The 23,163-nt window shown below is 43.7% G+C and overlaps 2 protein-coding genes across 6 annotated transcripts in view; one reads left to right on the top strand and one right to left on the bottom strand.

The window, feature by feature from the left end:
- PTER (phosphotriesterase related) overlaps positions 1 to 6,112 on the top strand; it is a 143,838-nt gene extending 137,726 nt beyond the window's left edge. Inside the window, exon 5 of one of the 2 annotated variants that reach the window (XM_077897068.1) lies at positions 6,052 to 6,112. In XM_077897068.1, the coding sequence (XP_077753194.1) occupies positions 6,052 to 6,097 (46 nt within the window). In that variant the 3' untranslated portion in view covers positions 6,098 to 6,112. Of the gene's footprint in view, positions 1 to 1,112; positions 1,568 to 6,051 lie in introns of those variants that run through there. The other variant, XM_077897070.1, reaches the window with a different exon arrangement.
- RSU1 (Ras suppressor protein 1) overlaps positions 1 to 23,163 on the bottom strand; it is a 250,560-nt gene that overhangs the window by 59,980 nt on the left and 167,417 nt on the right. The gene's annotated exons all lie outside the window — the stretch shown is intronic.

Here is a 23,163-nt window from a genome sequence, read left to right as displayed (position 1 = left end):
AGCTGACACCTTTCACCTCTCACAAGGGTCTAAGACTCGGGCTAAGCTGGCCAGTTTCTTTCATGTTGCCTTTGAGCACCTAACAGAGCCAGGAATGTGGCTTTGCCCTTTTGTGCCTGAAGAGGGAGGAGGCTTCCGGGGGCCCAGTAATCTGGCCCTGCCAACTTGAGAGTGGCAACAAAGGGAGTGGCTCAAGGTCACCAGCAGTGCGGCAGCTGCTGGCGAACAAAATGTTCAACCCATAAAGTGGAGGCACCCGATGCCATGGAGTCTTAGAAACTCTTCTCTCCCCTGACATTGGAGGTAGACAGAGGGTAACTGAAAGATGATTAAGGGGTGGGGAAAAAACCAACAAAGAACAATCCAAAGTGACAGGCAAGGTTCTGTTACGCACAGGAGTCTGAAGAGCCTGCTTCCGTCACTGAAGAGAATCTGAAAGGCGAAGTGTCTCATCCGCTGTGGGAGATGAGCAAGCCAGCAGCCCCCCAGCCCCCTCCTGGGACTCTCTGTTCTCGTCTGTGCGGGAGTGGGCCCTGCCCTGAGCAGCCGCCCGCTGAATTCCTGCTGAAGGCCACTTCGGGAGGAAGCCTTGTGAAATGATTCCATGGGCAGCCGGGGTCATCTGACTGATCAATTCAGATGCATCCTGTGAAAGCCGCCTGCACACGAGCCACTTTAAGCGACTGAACGCTACTGCCATTGACATTGAGGACTGCAGTAACAAAACAAAACAAACAAACAAACAAAAAACCAAAAAACCAAAAAAAAAAAAACTGCAGCCCACCAGAATCAGAATAAAGTGTGCAACTAATCTTAGGGAGTGTGATTACGCATGCTTTTCTCTTACTAATAGGTAACTTTTATTGATTAGGGACATTTTCATTGTGGGGAAAAAATCTAAAGGAGTCTTCTGGTTTCTTCTGGATCCAAGGCTGTCTTCAAGACCCTTGATCCCTTCAGGGCTGCAGCAGAAGACCATAGCGGGTCCACCCCATTCCTTGTGAAAATTTCCCCTCTCAGCTGGCAATGCATCATCTTGGGTCTTAGTGTCTCCTTTGGACACATCGTCAGTCCTCCTGATTCTGCTTCTATCTTTGTTTTCTCTTCCATAGAGGGGACATCTAACTTGACAGCCTCAGTGACTACCTCTGAGCGGCACCTTCGGCCCCCCACTCCCTGAGCCACTGCCATCTTCGGGCCCTGCTATGCCTTGTTCCCGCTTGGACGCCAAGCTATTAAACCCAACTGAATGGAGCACAGAACAGTTCCCTACCCCGACCTCACACAGGCCTGTCCCTTGTCCCTCTATGTCTCCAGATCCTGAGGATCAAAACATTGAAGTCGTTTTGACATCTGCCTCTTTTTTTCGGTGATCACATAAATCAAGTCTGAGTGGCGCTTCCTCTGAAATTCTCAGCCTGGGACCAGGGAAGTATCTGAAATTCCAAGCAAAGCTCTATGTGTTTTGAGGCACATCGATGACTCAGTCGGTTAGCATCTGCCTTTGGCTCAGGTCATGACCCTGAATCCCGAGACTGAGACCCACGTTGGGGCTTCCTGCTCAGTGCGGAGTCTGCTTCTCCTTCTCCCTCTGCCTTTCACCCGTTCCTTCTTGCTCTCTCACTCACACACACTCTCTCTCAAATAAATACAATCTTATTAAAAAAAAAAAAAAAAACCTCATGTTTTTTCAGCAGAAGGAAAACACAGCTTTCAACAGCTTCTCAAAAGGGTCATAACTCAGTGGATTAATTAGTCACTTTATGGTGCTTATTCTGATTTTCATCAACTTACGATTTTATCTGTTCTTTTTCTCCTACCCTAACATAGGACCCATCAAATGGGCATTAAGATTATTATAATGAGTCGCTTCCCTCCTCCATTGTGTCCCATAACTGGCAGGATCATCTCTCCTGGGTTTACCCGTGGAAAACGGCATCCACTGCTCACCGGGTCATGTGCCTAGCCTGGTGGTGACATAAAGCAGCCACAGAATGTGTCGTGTAATGCTTAGCTCAGCCAAACTCATGGCTCTGTCCTCTAGCACATCTGAGCACAGTAAGGCTGGTGCGGAGGAAGGCAGGGTGCAGTCACGAGGAACCGAGGGTGAGCTCTGCCGCCTAGTACCTGACTAGCCTCAGAGTCCCTTCTCTTTCCAGAATGTTACCTTCAAGGGAAAATGGGCATATGTGCACACGGTCTACCTTGCAAGTGCTTCAGCAGTCAGACTGGCTTGGGCTCATTCGTGTGTTTGAAAAATAAAATGGTGCTAAATCGATCTGAGACCTGGAATTAGCCCGTCCGGCCAGGCGGCACTCCTTTTGGCCTGTTTCCTTTTCTGCCATTCAGATCCTATCCATATTTTTAGGCTTCTCAGAGCTTTCGCCCCCCAACCCAATTTCTGCCTTCACGAAACACTATGGGATTTATCAGGATTTCACCATTAAGTTCTTGATGATAACACAGGTTCCCACTCTTGGCTTGTTGTTTCGAAGTACCGGCAGAGTGCCGTGATAATGACATGTTACAGTTTCGGCTACCAGTCATTCGGCATTCACTGTCACTACAATTGAAGGAAGAAGGAGCTTTTCTTCGTTTTTCAAAGGAGGAAACTGAGGCTTAGCAAGTTTAGGCCCAAATCGAACCCAGACAATTACTCCAAAGTTCGAGCTCTAAATGCACTGAATTATCTTGTCTCCCTGCTTTTTTTAGATTTCTCAGATTTGTCTTCTTAATAAGCCTACCATTTTCTTGAGGGTGGAGACTGCAGAGTTCACTTCTTTTGTAGTCTGTATACTCAAGGCACTGCTAGAAGCACATTGTGCGCTATGTAAATATTGTGTTTCAGAATGCCAGGTATATGAGAGGTACAATATGCTGCTCTTAAGTCATTTGCTCATGTCATATGCCTCCCTCCTGTTGTTTTGGGTGTTTCCATGGAAAGTCCTTATACAGACCAAGAAAAGAACCAATTTGAAAATCCAAGTTATATGGCCAGTGACAATAATGGAGAGAAATAATTCTGTTTATAATCTGTAATCTTATGGTGGGGTGCTAAATTTAAAATCTCCACAAATAAAGCTGCGGACAAAGTGTGAAGCCTAGATTATTAATAAGCATCTTGCAATATCTTTATTTATCCTATCTAGCAGCTATGAGGGGCTGGTGACAGAACCTTAGCACAGAAATTGCTGAATCTTAGAGAAGGAAAAAAAATTAATAGTTACCATATTCCTGGGAGAAATCTCATTAATTCAAAAGGCAATGATTTTTTTGAGATCAGACCTCCACGAGACGGTTCCACGCAGCTCACTAACGGCAGTCTGTGTCTCTCACGTTTTTCTCTATTACAACTCTCTGCTCAAATGCTCTTCTGCATCCCCAACACACAGTGTAAAGCCAAGTATGAAACATGCATTTGAAATCCATGAAAATAGCCAAAAGGAATTTACAGATGGCCTAAGACAGATATTAAGCTATACAAAAATAAGAAATATAAAGCAGATTTTTAAATGCCCCATACATCCTAGACTCATTGTCTGCCCCAACGGAGGGGAGAAATGAGGATTCTGCAGAGCAAAACTAACAATCTCATGCACAAAAGATGCTCATTAAACTTCATCATCCTGTCTACTCTAATGATGCTTTTACTTAATAAAAATTCCCCGAGCAGTTGCAAGGATATTAGGCAAGGTCTTTGGTTATGTATCAGAGGTCCGAGCTGTCACCAGCAAGCATGCAGTTCAGGGGGTATGCTCCCTGGGGAAGGAGCAAATCCAGCTTTCACGGAATACATGCAGAGAAGAATCAATAACTGCAACTTGCTTCCCTCCTTAAGCATTTAAGAAAATAGGCAATCCTTTTAAATTAAACGGTGAAGGGCTAAATGTTGCAATTTCCAGAATAAAGTAAAAGGCAAGAGGAAACAAGTCTAAGAGCATTTGTAAGTTTCCCAAACAAGCTTCCTTAATCGACTTCAAACCTGGACCGAATATGTTTTATGAAAAGAATTATTTTTTGATCTAGTACTTAACATTTGCAGAGATTAAAAACAGATATGTGATGTACACACAGATATACAACCTAACCGTAAATATAAGGGAGTGAGGAATTCTTTTCATATGTGCAATTCACCCCCTTCAAAAATTATTCTTAAAAAAACACTATTATTAAAATTCACTAAATTGAATCTGGCTCTCAAAACCTACATGATAAAGTAATTCTCTAACAGATCCCTTAACATGGATAGTTGGTTATTAATGCAACATAGACATAATTTGTTGAGATTATATAACCTACTTCAAATTTCATACCCTGCCAAACAGACTTGACTGGAGAGATTCCTTCAGTTGGGCCAAGAGTGAGGCATCACCCAAAATCTTGAATGTAAAGGCAGTGACACCATCCAGCTAGATGTTCAATGATAACATTGACACAAAATGGATCAAAGCGCCAACCTGAAAAGTCACCCTGGATAACACCAGCTCTACTCCTAGGCCAGGGTGTCTTGATGGTAAGCTGACCGGTGGTATTAACAAAGCTGGAGAGAGAATCTGCCCCTCACAAGTCATGGTCTCAGTCAGCAATACAAACATCAGGGTAAATGCTGGCGGTGGGCATTGAAGCACCTCCCCTTCCCATCCCATCCCCTATCTCCAAGTAAGGTGGTAAGGACCCAGGCTGGGAGTTCTGTGCACGACCTCCTGGGGCTATGTCTTCAAGAGGAAGCAGAGAAAACAAACATGGTTGGCTCTCCCAACCCTTCAAACCCCGAGCTGCACCTGCCAGCTCTCTCCCCTCCTCCACCTCTACCCTCCACCTTCCCCACTCCCAGCATGTGGGCAAACACATCAGGCCCCTGTCCACTTCTGAGGTTTATACTTGCTATTTACTCTGCTTGGGATGCTTTTCTCGTGGTATCTGGGAGACAAGCCCTATGGCCACCCCCATGTTGCAGATGAGGGGAGGGCTGCCCACAGAGATATAATGCCTCAGAGGTGAATGGCTATACTGCCTTGGCTTGAATGTCAGAACATGGCTCAGTCTAAAACCTTTCCCTTGGTCCAGGGGTACAATGACTAGTAGTTCTTCTGTGAGCCTGTGGACAAGTTAAGTCAACTAAAGAAAGACTTTCGATCTTTGCTCACACTGCTGGCAAGATTAGTCCTTTGTTTTCCATTTATTTCAGTGAGGAGCCCAGACCTGCTTCAGCTATGTTGATGTCTTGGGAGAGGGTGCCTGCCTGGGAGAGAAACCAGCCCAGACAAAGCAGAACCGGACAATGAAGAGGGATGGGGTCCAATGACATTGAGCCCTTATGTCACGTCATGCCTGAAGTCTACTGTATTACCCAATAATCTCCACTTCTCTTAGTGTTTCCTGCAACCAAAGGGATGCTGGGTCCTGATGGACGCATCAATCTTGCCTACTTCCACTGTGAAAGCCCGAGAGAGGTCCTTTTGCTCACATCACCCAACTTTAATCACATTCATGTCCTTAACAATGATAGTCACAATGTAATTATTTTATTTATTTGATCACCTGTTCTTTCCTGCCTCCCCTGATAGAAGGCTAACTATGAGAGAGCAGGAACCTTGTCTGTCTTGTTTAGTATCATGTGCATCCGGCATGCCACGGGCATGGAATGAACATTTGTTGACTGACTGAATAAAAGCATGCATCACTGCATGCACTGGTATATACTGAAAGTATCTAACTATGTAGACAGCTTCCCAACTGGATCATCGGAGCCTCTGAAACAGGGACGGTCTTCATCATTTTGTTTCTTCACTGTCTGCCACCCACTAGTCACCCAATAAACATTTATTGGTAAACTGCAAGACTACCTTAGCCAATGTATGTATTTCCAAATTTTCTCAGTTCCGAGCTCTTCGAGTGACTGTGCATCAACTTCCCATTTAGAACTGACTACTGGAAGAGTACGTGCCATACAGGCCAAAGCAAGTGTTCTAGTCTTTGGGACAGTTATCCTCTGATATGGAATCTTGGTTTGTACATCAGTTTTCTATGTGTTTTCCTTTGTTTCTACAGGATTTCTGGGATGGGAAGGCTGCCCGTGAGGCTGGAAATGCAGTAAATGTTCGATAGCACCATTTTGTGCGGACTTTTGGGAGCCCAGTCTGTCATCTTTTTGTGGAGACTCTCTTTCCCAGAGCTTTCCATAAACTCCTTTAAAGTACAGTGGGCTTTTAGCGAATATTAATCCTATCTGATATTAGTAAGAACTAGTTGAAGACAATAATTGGTTTTAGAAGAGAATTAAGTTAAAAACCAGTGGAGTTCCCTCCCCTTTCCTTTGAACAAACTAAAAATCAGAATAAATTTTTCTGATCATAAAAAGATAAGAGTCTTTCTGACCATACGTGGTTCTTGCACGAACAGCTCAAGGTTGTTCATGACCTCTCAAGTGATAAGCTGGTGATGACAACAGCAAAACTCATCTAGCACTTACTGTATGTTAGCATTTTTGCATGAAGCTTCTGTGGCATTTTCCATGTATCAACTCATTTAAACCTCAAGCAATTATCACATGAATGAAAGAAGCCACACGGCTTCAGATATAAATGATATTAAAAATGAAGGGCTAATGTCACAGAACCAGGAACATGAGCGTCAAAACAGAGAAGCTTCGCTTTTTCTTTCATCTGTTTTTCAGATAAGGACACTTAGTAAAAGCAGACTTAGAGGTTATTATTCCTCCTCTTTTTTTTGTGGTTAACAATTTGGACTCTGTTCCTGAGACTGCTCCTTCCTCAGTTTCTCTCTGCCCAGGTGGCCTGGTGATTTGACCATGGCAGGGCACCCATGGCCAGGTCAATGGAAAAGCTAGCCATCTCCTCAAATGTAAGTACAAGCCTCTAGGTTCCAGAGGCAGGGCAAATAACACTTGAAACGGATTCAGAAGGCTTTGGAATTCATCTGGTATTTGGGTAATCTGCTGCCACACTCCACACATGAAACTTGTGTAAGCACTTTGCTGTTATTAACTGGTCTAACCCTTCACTGCGTTAAATGAAACCTTACAGGACTCACATCTCTGAGGTTCCTTTTATGTTCAGGTCAGATTAAGGCATGATGCTTGGGATCTTAGCACTGTATTATCTGTCCCTCTTTTCTGTGCATGGATTTTCTGTGAGGTGAGTCATGTTCCACTTATAGATGAAGATATAAAAAATTAAAAATAAAAACTTAATAAAAACCAGAAAGGATCCATCCACATACAGGTGGACGTGACACTCAACAGTGCTTTATCTGTGAGGCTCTCTCTCACCAAGGGGACTTCAGGAAGTGGAAGCTACAGACCAGTAAACTGTACTCATTACTCCAGGCTATTTCCCTGGCATAGTGGAATCCCCCCTCACATAAACCAAGCTCTCTCTACAAGTAGTCAACCCCACCCCTGGAACATAGCCTACCAAGTTGAACTGTGCTTTTCATCCATTCCTGATACCAATCTTTGAACTACTGGCCAAGAGTAAGGACAGGCCAGCAGGAGGGGAGAAGACCAGCTCTGGGTGGCCAAGAAACAAAGTGGTATTTGAGAACAAGCCACCAACTGTCAAAAGGGTAACAGAGAAGACACATATGGGAGCCCAACAGGAGACAAGGCTTTAGATCCCACCCTTCTTTGGTCACCCTTTCATGTTTCTGAGTTTTGTGGAGAAAACATACTCCAAAAAGGAATGGGGGCATTTAAAAGTGACTTTTAGTCTGAGATATTCAGCAGGTTTAATATATATATCATCCACTCTTCCTCCTAGATTTTGTAAATCAGATTTTTATAAGAGTCTCGGAAATTTATGGTCTTCAAGTGCAACAAGGTTAAAAACGAAAGTGTTTGTGAGTTTATCCTTGATGTTAAAAAAGTACCTGATACAGGATCCATTCACTAGCATAAAACTGGGTGAGGACCCTGGGAATGTATCAAGAGGAGGCTAGGACTCTCTCTTGAGCTCAAGCTTTAGTTCTTTGATGCCCCCAACAGGCCATGTAGACTCAGAGCAAAACTGTGGCTGTGGGTGGGGAGGAAGAGCTCACTCTTGTCACAACAGACCTCAGCCAAGAACCTCAAGTGTTTCATCTAGGAATCTCACCCACAAAACACTCCTGGAAGGTGTGAGAGCATTCTAAATACAGATGGTGAAAGTCAAAGCAGGAGGTGGTGATGCCAGAGGACCAGGGTATCTGTGGAATACTGCCCAGGGCTGCTCTTTTCTTATTGTTTCCAGGATATGTGGTGATTGTGGTTATGATGTGGCCAACGGGATGACAGGTGGGTGAAAAATGACAAAGAAATGGGTGTACAAGAGTTATTTCAAATACTAACAAACACTGTTCTGCATCAATTGATTCAAACCGACCTATTCGTTCCCAGGGAAAAAATATTCATCCCTGAGTAGCTGCTAATCAAGATTTCTGCCCAATATATTTCCCTTGGAATGGCAAAAGCCCCTCTTAGTCAGCAGTACTTCCTACACTGAATGACTACATCAATATTCCAGAAAGCTATTTTTAAAATCTTATTTTTAAACACATATTAGTACTTCTAATTTGTAGAGACATACTCCATACTTTCACAGATCTAGAGAATAGCTCTAAAATATAAAATCCACAAAAGCAACTTCCAATTTTCTAGTAGCCACATTAAGCCAAGTCGAAGTAAACAAGTGAAATCAACTTTAATCAATTTTATTTAACCTAATATATCTAAAATATGGTCATTTCAACATGTAATCAAAATAAATATGATTAATGCTCTATTTTATCCTTAAAGACAAATGACTTACAAAATATATGTTTAACGATTTTTTTTGTACTAAGTGTCTTTGAAATCCAGTGAGTATTTTATAGCACATCCCAATCAGACATGCTATAAGCGCTCAAGAGCCACATGTTGTTTGTGGTTACCATGATGCACAACAGATAGAGACCACATGCATAAAGTGCAATCAAGCCACTCCTTGTATAAGATCAAAGGTATTCTGAAAGCTGATGGGACTCTTTCTTAGCACTTGGTTAGTTTTTGCACTTCAGAAAAAGGAAGCATGGATGGACACACAGACATACACAACAGAATTTTTTTTTTTTTTAAGTAATCCACTTAGCTAGAGGTTTTTCCACTACGTTTAATTATTTATAATGGTTCTCAGTATGAGCCTGGAAAAGTCTTCAGGCCAAAACAAGTAACACCCAAAGCCCACGGACACTACTTGGTTGGAGAATGGTGCAGTCAACCCTTCTCTTTCCCCAAAGCAAGAAAACATGAAGACAGCTTTAAGAGCTGAAGGTCCTCAGCCCACAGCGGACCAGGCTGCACTATCCCTGAAGCCTCCACTAGCAGGGGCTCAAGAGGAAGCAGCAGTAGGCCACATGTGCCCACAGGGTCGTGCCATTTCCCACACAAGCCAGACTTTCTCACTCAGCTGTGCTCCTGGCTAAGTGGCAGATACGAATTCTAGATCCTGGCACATCACCCTGCTCTGTCTCCCTGTTCACTCTGACCTCTGGCCACAGCGAGGTCTACAGAAGCTCATTGCTGATGGTCACGAGGCGGGGCACCCCAATCATGCCTGTTATAAAGGAGAGAACTGGGTGCTTAGAAGAGATTGGGGATGAAGAGTAAATCTGCTGGTTATCCCATGGCCAATAGCATTTTTAAATTCTCCATTCCTCACACCAAAGTATTTTTTCCATAAAACTCAGCAATAAGAAATTGAAAACTAAAGGAAGGGTGGGATCCAAAGACCTGTCTACTCTTGAGCTCCCAGGGATGCCTTCATTATTCTTTTGATAATTGTTGACTTGCTCCCAAATGCCACTCTGCTGCTTTCCTTGCAACGACACAGCCCCTTACCCACTAGTCTCTTTGGGTTCCCTTGCTCTCTTTGCGCCTCCCTTATTACCTGGGGGCTGTCACCTTTGTCTTTGGCTAACACTGATGGTGGCCCTCTCTTATGGGGGATGCTGTACAGGATCGACTTTGAAACTGCCCACAATGAGCCACATTATGCTGGCTGAACATAACCTGACAGGCTTAGTAGCTGTGCAGCCTAGACTACGCTAAGCCTTAGTCCTTCAATCTATAAAACAGGAATCAGAATCAGACCTACACTGCCTACAGTTTTGAGGAATGCATGAAGAAATCATATAAAAAGCTTATCACTGTGTCTCGCCACACATTAAACATGAACCATTCTTGCATTACAATAGCTCTTAAGAGATGTTAGGTCAGTTCTGCAAGATTCTAACAAATGAAAAAGGAAGGGTCCGAGCCCTGATCTGTGTGGTTTCCAAATCCGGCCAGCTCTTCCAGAGAGAGAGAGAGAGGGCGCACCCACGAGAGAGAGTGAGAGAAAGAGTATCTTTCTCAGCCTCTGCGTGGGAGTTAAAATGTCTGGCTTACAGTTAGACCTGGTTATGAAGTTCAGTTGTAACAGATGGCAGCTGAGTAACCTTGGCAACCTTACCTACCCTCTCTGAACATGCCTGCTCATCTGGAAAGTGGAAATGAAAAGTACCAGTACAGACCTCACAGGGTCACTAGCAGGATGGAGTAACAAAGTGTTTAGCAGGTACTGGGCAGGTGCTCAGTAGTAATCCAAGGCTGTTAGGCACGCTGTGGTCTGAACTGGGGCTGTCCATTCCAACCATGGTTGAAGGCAGAGCTGCCAAACGCCCTTGGGTTGTGCGCTGAAACTTTTACACAAAAACATAGTTTCTTTCCAAAGAGAGATTTTTTAAAGTGCTGTAAAATGCATGCTTGAGGAAAACAGCAAATGGCAAAAGAACATCAGGTGAGGACCTCTAACATGAAACTACTAACACGCTGGGGCACCCAGGTGGCTCAGTCGGTTAAGCATCTGACTCTTGGTTTTGGCTCCAGTCATGACCTCACGGGTCATGGGATGGAGCCCCGTGTCTAGCTCTGTGCTCAGTGAGGAGTAGTCTGCTTGGCATTCTTTCTTTCCTCTCCCTTTGCCCCTCCTCCTCCTCCTCCCCTCTCTCTCTCTCTCTCCTCTCTCTCAAATAAATAAATAAATCTAAAAAAAAGAAAAAAGAAAAAAAAGAAACTACTAACAAGCTTAGTCACTTTCTGAGCCTGGTCTTCATTGAACGTAACACATAACATGCTAGTCAAAGAGAATCACAGAGAATCTTCCTGCAAGAAGGTTCACCAGCTTTTGCTCTGTCTGGGGCTCTGAATGGGCGGCTCCCCAGGATGAAGTGAAGAAATGAATAAGGGTATGGAATACATCGTTGTCCTCCTCTTGCTCCAGCTCTCTCATTCACAGGCTGAGCTGTTCTCAGATCTATTCAGATGGGAACCACATTACGTAAGAGTCAATAATCTTTATGGTAACTCTGCAGTGAAAGTGTCATTTGTTGTAATGAACACTGATCATAAGTTAAGCCCCTAGCTACTCTCTCTGTTATTTTTCATTATACTGTTCCTTGCTCTGTTATATTTCAGGAGTGCTGAGGGAATTCATCCAACTATGTTCGCTAGTCAGCTCTTCGTTACTCAGATTAGATTCTGCTAAGATGCAACGAAGCAATTTGCAAACACACTGATTCTTAAGGAAATGCATCAGACGCCGGTTATATGTTCTCCTCGCCGATGCCAGCGGGCGCCCTCCCCTTCCTGGTTATTTGTCCTCTTAATTTGCTATTTTCCTCTCTATTTATCTTCCACTCAATTCACAGTATGGTTCTCTGGGCCCAAATCCGAGAGACTATTAAAGTGTTTCTGGGTATTTTTTTTTTTTTCCTCCAGTAATGACTCTTTGTTCAGTTCGACACCCAGAATAATGTTTCCAAAATCATCATTGCCTTTCACATAGCTCTCACTTGCAAACACCACTCTGCTTACATTGCAGTCATACCCCCCCTCTGGCTGCTTTAAAGGGCAGTATCTCCAAAAGGCACACCAGCGAGGGAAAGCTGGAAGTTTTCCCTTTCTGCAAAACCCAGTATGAAAAATTCATTTTGCATGTTGGTATATTAAGCTTGAGAATGGAATTTCCATATGCCTCTGTGCTTCATGCTCTTGGACTGACTTGCCTACGAGCAGGGTGGGAGTCCTCAGAGAGACCACGTCACTGCCTGCTCCAGAGGTCACCAGCACAAGGGCTTGGAGACCACGTGGGTTGGATTTTTTGGCCATGAACACTTGCAGGCCTGACCACTCTTACTGAGCCTGATGCTTCTGTCCAACCCCTCTGAGAGTGGGCATCTGCACTTTTCATTAGGCCATTACGTTTGATGCCGTTTGCCATGGTGCCCGAGAATAATTTAAAACATTAAGGATTAAAAATATGGCACTTGCAGGCACCAAAGTTCTGGGTTTGCCACTCTGGGTATCTTTTCAGGGCAGACTTGGCTGAGAATGTTCCCTTTTCAAGGAAATCTAGCTCAATGAGCTGAAATGTATTCAGACAGGCAGGCTACAGTAATGCCGTATTCTCTTTTACTGTACTTTTCTCCTGATACACATCAGACAAAAGCTGAGAGGAAGCTTTTATTAAAATGTCTACAGCTCTTTAAAAACTTTTTTCCCCCAGACACGATAGAGTGCTTCTGGCAAGTACAGAAGACTACCTATTGATGCATATGAAGATCACATGTAGTATAAACACACGTCAATCAATCCCATGCCAGGTCATATTCCTTGGGAATTTTGTAGTTGTGCGGAAGGTGGGCACCGAATCAAGGCCAAAAAATAATAGGTCAGGATATGGGCTAGGAAGTTAATTCCTTTAAAGTGGAGATAAGCCATACGTACTCTAACATTATAAACAAGAAGGACAAAATTGGTAAATGAAGTTCCCCTATACTTGAGGGAGATAATCATGCTGAGTAGTTAATTAACCCAAATCTCAACTTCACATTAGGTGTAACACATGGAAACAGTAAACAAGCAAAAGCGTCAGAAAATTTTAGCAGATATTAAATTAGGAAACAGCATTGGACAAATACAATTATCTGCCCCAGAAGCTAAAAAGAAGGCTCGCTTACACTGGTGCGGTAGATTTACCCTCCATTCAAGAGAAATCACTAAGGAATATATTGCCATATGGAACCTGCCTGAGCCTCAGTTTACTCGTATCTGAAATGGGCATTCTCGGTGTGACCAAGTGTCGGGTACCTGGCACCTGAATATGGTTCCCCTTGAACATAAAGGAAATGACTGTTACCCACAGAGGCCACTCATAGCGCATCTCTCTCTTATCAAATACTAAGAAATGAAGAATGAATGGATGCACTTAGATGGAAGGGTGCTTCAATAAAAATAATACGCGAGACAACACTCATGTTGTTTAAAAAATGTTCTACGCATGCTGCCGGCTAGCATTATGGACTTTGGCGTATGGAACGAGGCCATCCATGTCTTTACTTCACAGCCTTGCCAATCTGGTTCTGGTTACGAGTCCTTGCTCATGAAAAAGCTGATGGTGACACGGTCCATAATGAATCACCCTCCCACGACAGCAATGTGAGTAGCCGCTGACACTCAGAGTAAACTACCCTAGGCATGCAGCAAGTCCCTGCCCTTTGGTTTGCAGGTAAGGCTTCGACGCATCCCAGACCCATTCGTATTAGGAAACAGTAGCAACAAACACAGGGAGCAGCCCCGCTGTCTGCTTTCCCTCAGTCTGTATTTTGGCTGGGTAGCCCAAGGAAGTCTCCTACGTGTTTCCTTCAATAAAAGGTAGCAGGCCAGTCCATTGCCCCAGGGTAGAGCATATCTGTTCTCAAAGTCCGCTGACCCCAGACATAGGGGCACACCAACATTTATTTGTAATGTGCCGAATATGGACATTCCCTGGCCGGAACTGTGGAGAAAGAGTAACTCTGACAGTAACCTGCATCTTCCTTCATTTTTAAAAGGAAAAGAAATATACTACAATCCATTTAGAAATCAGAACTGGGTTCAAAAGAAAACTGCCAGAAGTCTCCTACTTCAACATAATCTCTGCTAGCATTTTCATAAATAGTAATCATAGCGTTTGTTCTAATTAGGTTTATATTTTCATTCTTTTAAAGATTTTTTTTATGTTTGAATAATCTCTATATGTAATGTGAAGCTTGAACTCACAACCCTGAGATTAAGAGTCGCATGTTCTACAGACTGAGCCTGCGGGGCGCATCTCTAGTTTATAATTTTAAACAGATGTTACTGCATCAGTATTTGTCACATAATCATAAACACAAACACTGACGGGCTACCCGTGAATCATACCGCATTTCAACATTAAGGCGAACATTTATTTGTTTTGGGGACAGACTGCTTCCAATATTGTTTGTGGTTTTTTAAAAGATTTTATTTGAGAGACAGAGACAGAAAGAGAGAGAGAGAGAACAAGCAGGGGAGGGACAGAGGGAGAGTGAAAAGCAGACTCCCCACTGAGCAGGGAGCCCGATGTGAGGCTCGATCCCACGACCACAGGATCATGATCTGAGCCAAAGGCATATGCTTAACCCACTGAGTCACCCAGGCGCCCCTCAATATTGTTGTTTTAACAGACCAGTATCTGTTTTAGCAGAACAGTATCTTTAGCAGTGTGGTTTTGGGCAAGTCATCTAACCTAGCTAAACTTCAGTGATGTTATAACTCATGAAGTCATGTCCCATAAAGAAGCATATGTGTAATCAGTCAGAAACACAGGAGGAAGGGAGGGAAGACCTTGTCTTTCCTTTACCAAGGGGAGTCCTTTAGGAACTGACACCCACTGGGGACAGCCAACCTGCCCTTACAGCAAAGGGATGAGGTGTGCCTGAGCAGGTCTCACGAGAGGCCAGGGCCACTTCCATTTTGAGGGTAGGGGAGTTAAGGGTCCAGATGCAAAAATGCTAAAACTATGGTCTCAAAATTTGCAGTATATTTTAAAATGCACACCTAACCAAGTGATAATTTAAGACAACAACAGTAAAAGTAACATAATGATTTTTATATAACACAGTGGTACTCAACCACACAGGATTTCACCCTCCAACAGAGGCCTGTTTGGCAGTGTCTAGACACAACTAGACACACCTGGGGGTGTGGGACTGGCATCTAGTGATGAGAGGCCATGGATGCTGCTAAATATCTTATAATGCACAGGACAGTCTCCAACAATAAAGAATTATCTAGCCTGAAAGCCAATTACTGAGGTTGAAAGATCCTGGTGTAAACACAACTTCCAAGTAAAATTAAACCTGAAGCCCTTACTGAATACTAAAGCCAGGAAGTGTGTCTGTTTCCCTAACCCCATCTCAGCCCCCTCGGATACAACATCTCCCCCAAGCTATGTTTTGCAAAGGTGTTCTGAGAGAGGACTGAGCTCGTATAGATGCGAGCTTAAAATTTTAATCACTAAGAATGTATTTTTATTAAGTGATGCCATATTATCATCTAGAACACTGCAAAACCATTTCCTTTACAAATAAACTTAAGACTATGAATTGATTTAAGGACAACTATTAAACCTTATAACAACACAGGTGCTAATCTGGATATGGCGAAAGTCACTCTCCTAGAGAAGAGGGTTTCCATACACATTTTATTCTGTGTGTAAATACCATTCATAGGTAGCTCTTTCACAGATTGATTCGAGGCTAAGATGACATGAGGTTAGTAAAATTCCCCAAGTGACGTAATGGAAAGAACAGCACAGACCAACTATTTCCAAGGTTTCTTTTTCTCTGAAGGGAACTGTGCTTTTAGTAATATCAGAGATTTTGGAACCACGCTATCAGGGCAACATCCCAAAGCCAGGAACTGATTGGGACTTGATCAAAAGCAACAGGTAGGATTCTGGAAAGCGCTCAGTGAAAGTGTTTTCTTAGTTGGGAAAAGGACTATTCTGGCTACCTGGATATAGGAAAAAAGGCTGTTATAAACTAGGGCTAGAGGGTGTTCACACATGCAGGTGTGACCTGGATGGAAATAAGCACTCGATTAGAAGACACAGAAAATGTCTAAGTTCAGTGGCATCGTGTGAGGGAGAAGCCTACCACACTCAGCCCCCTAAGAGGAGCCAACAACTAGAGAGGATAAGCCTTATCAGTGACTATGTCTCAGGCTCAGAGTTAAGAATTCCTGACCGAGAGCTCTTCTAGGATCGTGTAAAGGAAGTGCTAAGAGAGTCAGGGAAGCGGGGTGGAGACTTTCAGACCCCTACACCCACCACAGCAGCACTAGGTCAAGTGCTTTCACAAAGGTGTCGGCTTACAGATTCAACTCCGCAATGTGAACTTCTAGGTATGAAATGAAGAGAGAATTGCAAACTGGACTACAATTCGAGCTTGAAAACACTGCAAAAACGAACACTCTGTCAGGCAAAGTCAGGAGAAAGACCATTACAACGTAATCTTCATAAAATCCTTCTTCAATTGCTAGTGAATCAAGGAACTAGAACTCAGTGGATATTAACGCATCAATGTCAAGAGACACTTAGAACGCAGAAACACGGACAGGGATTTGACGGTGCTTCCTATCCAGCCCCTCGTTCCAGGCATTATTTAATAAGGGGCTGAGTGTTCACGCCAGGGAAACAGTGCACTGAGTCTCTGCTTCGACCACCTCCCCAGGCCCCTAACTCAGGGCATCGGGAACCTGCAGGAGAGCACGCCCGGGCGCGTGTGCAGGTGGGAGCAGCTCCACGAGCATCACCCTTGTAATAGCTGGTGGACAGACCAGGTGCTGAAGAGCCGGAGCACACGTGCCTCGCCTCGGTGCTGCCCATGACTTCCCTCTGGTCCTGCCGGCCTACTCCCTCTACTTTTTCCTCTGGGCCTGCCCAAGGGGTCCCCAACCATTAGAAATCATCTACTCCTCTTCAGAGCCCAGCTGTAGCCATCCTATTTCTACCCATGACTGTTGTCTGCCAGCTGGTCCTCAGCCTTTTTGTCCATGACACTGCCACTGTAACTGGGACACGATGCTCAGGGCACTGGCTTGCCCCTGAGACCCTGGCAAAGGGAGGACACTGCTTCCTGTTCTGCACCCGGAGCAATGTGCTTCACTGTCCTGACATGGGCTCTGTGCTTGGGCACACTCCTCAAGCCCTGGAGACCCTGCAGGCCAAGACGGTATCTTATAAATCTCTGCCCATGCAGCCTGGTCCCGTACACACAAAGTATACTTAATACATAATTGCCTGTGTGCTGATTGATTAAAAGAGGCTCAGATTTACTTCCTTCCCAGGTTCCTAAGAAGAAATATACCATGCAACTGAAGGATACAGCTGGCTTCCTAATTAATATTAGTCACTTGGCAGTTCTTAATTAAGAACTCTAAAATAAAGACCCACCTTTCCACCATGCCAAGTAGATAGCACCTTCATTAGTATTTAAGAGCTGCAACCACGACTTCATTTTTATGCTCTTTTCTCTGCCGTGCCAGATGGGAACATTAGCTGCATAGTATTTATTAATATAATAAACAAAGACAAGTACAAAAGCTTGGGGGAAATTCAGGCAGAATTAGTCACTGTACTCCTTTAGCACAAGCTTTACACATAAGCGGAAGGGAGGCTTCTCTTCTGCTTCTCAGAGGAGGTAGATGGGGCTCCATGCAAGAAGCCACTCTGGGCCCCACTCGCTGCCTACAAAGAGCTTCTGTCCCTTGGGGGTCCAGAGTGGGGTCCTCAGGACTGCCCCCCCCACAATCTATTTTCGTGATGGCTCTGAGGGGCAGTATTCAAGGCTTGCCTGTTCAGGCCTCCTGTACTCTAGGGAAGGCTAGAATGTGGACTTTATAAACTGGAAAAGAACCCAAAAGAGAGAAAGGTACTCTCCCTTTCAAGATGGTCACACAGTCACTGTGGTCACACAGTCACAAAGCAGAGTTCCAGTGAGAACAGAGCCCCCGGTATGCTCTGACTGGGAAGCACACAGGGTTGTGTGTGATCATCAGGGATGAACTGATGAGCTTTCCTTTCTTCCAGCCCGAAAGGGGGAACCACTGAGTGACCCACATCCGTGTCCTAGTATAACAGTGTCTGCTTTCACCTTCAAAAGTGTCCTCTTCTGGCCAATAATCTATTTGGTCACCTTACTTATCAGGTAATAAGAAAGTAAAAGAATGTCGAGAAGAGGTGGGTGAACGGTATCAACAGGATGCACATGCTCCCTCCTCCTGACAGGGGTAGGAGCCTGTTCTTTAAAGTTAAAAAGAAGGTGAAACCCAGTTTCTCATCATCCCAGTAACCTTGGAGAAGAGGCTCAGACTCAAGCTTCCCAATTTACGAAAAGGGAAAAGCCAGAATTACATGGCAGGTTTGTTGTGAACATTTGATCATGCACCAAGACACCTGGATACAGGAGATAGCCAGCAAGGGGGTTTTCAATAAATCTCACATCACAGTTCTGAGAAACCACAAAGCCTACCTGTGTTTCAACATGGGTATACATGCAAGGACCCCGGAGTCCAGGGGAACAGTCTAGCTCCCAACTCTCCTATTTCCTATGCCTTTGGGGAGACTATTGTGTTTCACTAGTGAAAGACAGCTAAAAGCAGGGTATCCTTCCTTCTTGGAGTGGCCATGACCGCCAAAGACTTTCTAAAAATTGGTGGGGATGTTTGGCTGGAGGACTACTGTGGCATTTACTGGATGAAGGTTTGAGATGCCATGTCTTCCAATAACGCCAGATCTACTACGTTTATAGAATGGTCTCCAGGGCTACTACAGGAGTTCTCAATGTCCATGGGACACTTATGTGGGTGGAAACCCTAGAACCTGTTTATTTTATTGAGGTGCACAAAGTATTTTCTGGCCAGTATCAATGTATCCTGGACATTCCAGCAATGCAACATTTGTGCAAATTGAGATGAGGCTGTATTTTACTATGTTTCTGCAGCTTTGCTAAGAATTCTTAACCATCTTGGAAAGTCACATCCCTGACACTGAGACCACTTAGAGCATCCGAGTAGTTAATCTGTCGTAACTCTATCAGCCTGCAGTTAGAGCTGCCAGATTCACAGAGAGGATTTCCAGGCACAGGTGCAAACATCTGACTACAACTTCCCATCCTCTAGTGTAGCCAGTAACAAGTGTTTATATATCGAATACCTTTGCATATTGAATGTATTCAGTAATAAACCATCCTCCTTTTATTTCCCCATTATGTTACAGTTGGAAAATGAGAATACTTCTTTAAAAACTACATGTTTAATTATTTATTTACAAATCCACTTTCAGGACTGGAGTGGCATGACCAAAGCGATGGTCACAAAAGGATCTGAAAGAGATGAGAAACAGTGCCCTTTCACATAGGGCTGCCGTGAAGTTAAACAAGTTAAACGTGGTAACTGAATCAGAGCCTAGCATGTAGTAATTGCTCAAGAAACATTAGTTACTTTTAATATCACTAATGTTACCAGGAGGCACCCTTTCTACCTAATGCTGCTTAACTAACTGCTCCTAAAAAATGGAATTCACTTTCTGGTTCTCCGGCTACTCGATCCAGAGGTGAGATTGGCAATGGTGAAGGGCATTCTTCCTGGCTCACAGGGAAACTAATAACATATGGCAAGGCGCCCAGGAGGGAGAGAGACTTTTCCCAATAGCTCTGACACTCACAGAGGGTACTTCATTAGCCTGTCTATTACAAACCACTTAAGACACATATTTATTGACAGCAATCTGCCAATTGATTAAACATCTCAATATATGAAGCTGCCTTTACATTAATTAGCAATTTGGAGAACATGATCCTAGAAGTTACGATGGATAGTTTTGGAAATCCTTGCAACACTTCATTTGCTTTAACCTTCTGTAAAATATCAACACACTATCAAAACAAGGAGTTAGTAATAATCTTCCTCCCTATCGGAACACATTATGTACACACACGTATTAGCACATTTACATGCTCACATTTCACAGTAGATTCGATTTATAGTATAATCCGTTTGTTTTGTACATAATACTTAATTTGTTCAATACAAATCTTAAAAACCTCACTGCACACATGATATAACTGCCTCCAAATGAGCTAAGCTTCAATTTTCACTTGTTAGGTAGAATCCACTGATTGCAAGAAATTTTACATTTCTCTTGCATGTTCTATAACATTTTGTGCATTTACAAAACAGCCACAATGAGACAGGTAGGAAAGGCATTCACTGCTGCCTGCTGTGTGTTTATTCTTAATGATAGATATAAGTAATTATTTTATACGACACATATGATTTTTCACTATGGAGATGTTTTATTTATTTTTTTTTTTTAATTTTTATTTATTTATGATAGTCACACACAGAGAGAGAGAGAGAGGCAGAGACATAGGCAGAGGGAGAAGCAGGCTCCATGCACCGGTAGCCCGACGTGGGATTCGATCCCGGGTCTCCAGGATCGCGCCCTGGGCCAAAGGCAGGCGCCAAACCGCTGCGCCACCCAGGGATCCCCACTATGGAGATGTTTTATAAGAAATACGAATGTTTAGGGGCAAAACAAAGGGACAGGGAGTCCTGCAATTAGCTCCACATAGTAGCCTTGAGAAGTCTGGTTTGTGACTAAGTTTTAGCCTTCTCTCGTTTCATTAATTTCACTTTTTACTAGCTGGACTTTACCGTTTGAACTTCCAGGCATCCTGACATGTTTTGTTTTTCCAAAGTAAAAACAAAAAGGGGGAAAAAAAAACCAACAACCCTTTCTTCCTCAACCACATAAGAAGCAAGGTCCATTGGAAAAAAAAAATTTTTCTTTTTACAGCTTCTCTTGCATTCAGGTCATGTTCCTTCCTCCTGGCTGTCACATTCTTCAGTTACTTTATACATATTCCTCAAACGCTTCACTCTTGGCCACAATACTATTAGCGTGGTTACCGTGATGTGATACTCAACTGTGTTCCTCTGCCAAGTAGCATAGGGTTCACTAGGGGTCCTGCCAGACAAGCAAAGCTCCCAAACTTCACTGTGCACAGCAATCACCTAGGGAACCAGGGCTGGCATAGATTCTGATTCAGAGGGTCTGAGGTGGGGCCCAAAATCCTGCATTTCTGACCAATTACCAGATGATCACTGCTCAGGAGACCACACTTGAGTATGATGGGGCCAGTCATCAGGTCATTATTTTAATTAGCAAGGGTTCAAAACGAGACCCATTGGCAACACTGATCTAGAACACCACAGCCTCTGTGCATAGTGAAACAAAGTACACTAATGAGGAAAAAAGAAAGAGCTGAGTACAAGTCTTCAAAGTGATCACATTAAAAGGTTCCATCTTGTTCTACCCATCTTGTACCTACTGATTACTGGACCCCTCCTCTGTGATACATGGAGTGGCTAGGAAGCTGATCAGAACATTATGTGAGTCATATAGAAGCTCTGTATTCAAACCCCATCTGAACATTCACTGATGTGTACCCCAGACAAGTTACCCGGTCTTGCTGGGTTTCTAACTCCATATCTGCAAACAGGGACAGTGTATACATCATAAGTGTGGAAGAAAACTAACAGAACCTCCCTCTTAAGGCTGTGAAGAATGAATAAGATCACGTCTGTTAGGCTGGACACATCTAATTACTTACTAGGTAATTAGAAATTACTTAGAGGGGATCCCTGGGTGGCGCAGCAGTTCAGCGCCTGCCTTCGGTCCAGGGCGCGATCCTGGAGACCCGGGATCGGATCCCATGTCGGGCTCCCGGTGCATGGAGCCTAGTTCTCCCTCTGCCTATGTCTCTGCCTCTCTCTCTCTCTCTCTCTCTGTGTGACTGTCATAAATAAATAAAAATTAAAAAAAAAAAAAGAAATTACTTAGAAATACTGCCTCTAACCTCAGGTAGCAGAGATGATGGTATCTTTGAAATCTGACTTGTCCCAAATGGAAAAAAAATAATTTTGTTTGGTTTTCTTTTCCATTTTAGTAGCACAATTAGACTAATTAAACTTTAGGATCACTCTTTTACTCATTAAAATAAAAAATATATATAGATAAAAAATGAGTATGACCTAAATTCACTTTGGTTAAGCAAGTTGTTTCACAGATGAGAAACTGGGATGTGGCTGGGGCAAATGACTTGACCAAGATGACAGGTGGTTGGTGGCAGAAATGCGCTCAGAGCCTCCTTGAAGCCCGGGTACCAGGCAGCATCACCCTATCCAAAGTCACCCATAAGGTCTCAAGTTGACAGAAGCCAGAGATACCCGATTAACAGTTTAAGAGTTTAAACAGTTTAACAGATTAAACTGTTGATGTTAGTAACTTCCTAATATTCAAAAGCCAGGGTGTGCAAAATAATAATTCTTGTGTCCATTTATAAAAGGAACACCCCTAGTTGGAAATCCAGCTCTTGGGCTGTATTAACTTGGCTTCTGCATGCCTTGGTAATGACACATCATTGTTAGAATGTGCATTTGGGAACTGAACCTGAGAGTGGGGCCCATGCTTTCCTCACAATGATGGGCATGGTTCCCAGCTTTCTATAACGCTCCCCAAGTTTCCGTGAACCAGTGAGTGAATGAAAGCATGTGAATAAATGAAGAAACTCATGAACAAATCCAGGTGTTCATGCTGTTGGCTTGGCCCCGACCCTCTTCCCCCTTCCCACAGAGCCCAAGTGCCAATCTTTACCTGAGCCAGGTAGAGCCCTGCTAGAGTGCAGCTCCCCATGAGTGTAACTAGGAAAGATAGGAGGCTCTGAGTCTCTTGAGACACACAGGACTCTCCTCTCTGGCTCATGAGAGGGAGAATTGAGGTCACTGAATTGCTGCATGGTTAAGAATTAAAATCATCAAGAAAAAGCTGGAAAAGGCAGAGAGAAATGAGATGTAATGAGTATAATTCCCTTAAACTTCCTGTTCATCTTACCTTGCCTTTATACCTTGGAAGAAAAAGTTTCAGGAAATTCAACTGAAAGTGGAAGTGGAGAAAGATTTCAGGGACTTTAAAATAGCCCCTTCTGACACAATCACGTCCTCAACCACACCCTGTTCTGCCACGGAACAAAGCAGTTTATTTTTAGGCACCTGCCTTTGCCCCCTGTGCATTTTCTGGGCTAAGAGTGGTTCATGAGTGGGGATGCACTGTACTGCTGCTTCCCCGAGTAAAACCTAAAGGCAAGTTTATGCTACTGCCAGACAGCCTTATCTGATGATTGCTGAGATGCAACATGAATTAGACAAAACTTAGTTTTTAGGTTGTCATTATAGGTCAG

The sequence above is a fragment of the Canis aureus genome, chromosome 5 (assembly GCF_053574225.1).
Source record: "Canis aureus isolate CA01 chromosome 5, VMU_Caureus_v.1.0, whole genome shotgun sequence".
NCBI lineage: Eukaryota > Metazoa > Chordata > Mammalia > Carnivora > Canidae > Canis > Canis aureus.
The sequence above is the reverse complement of the archived record's forward strand: the minus strand, read 5'-3'. Positions and strand labels throughout refer to the sequence as shown.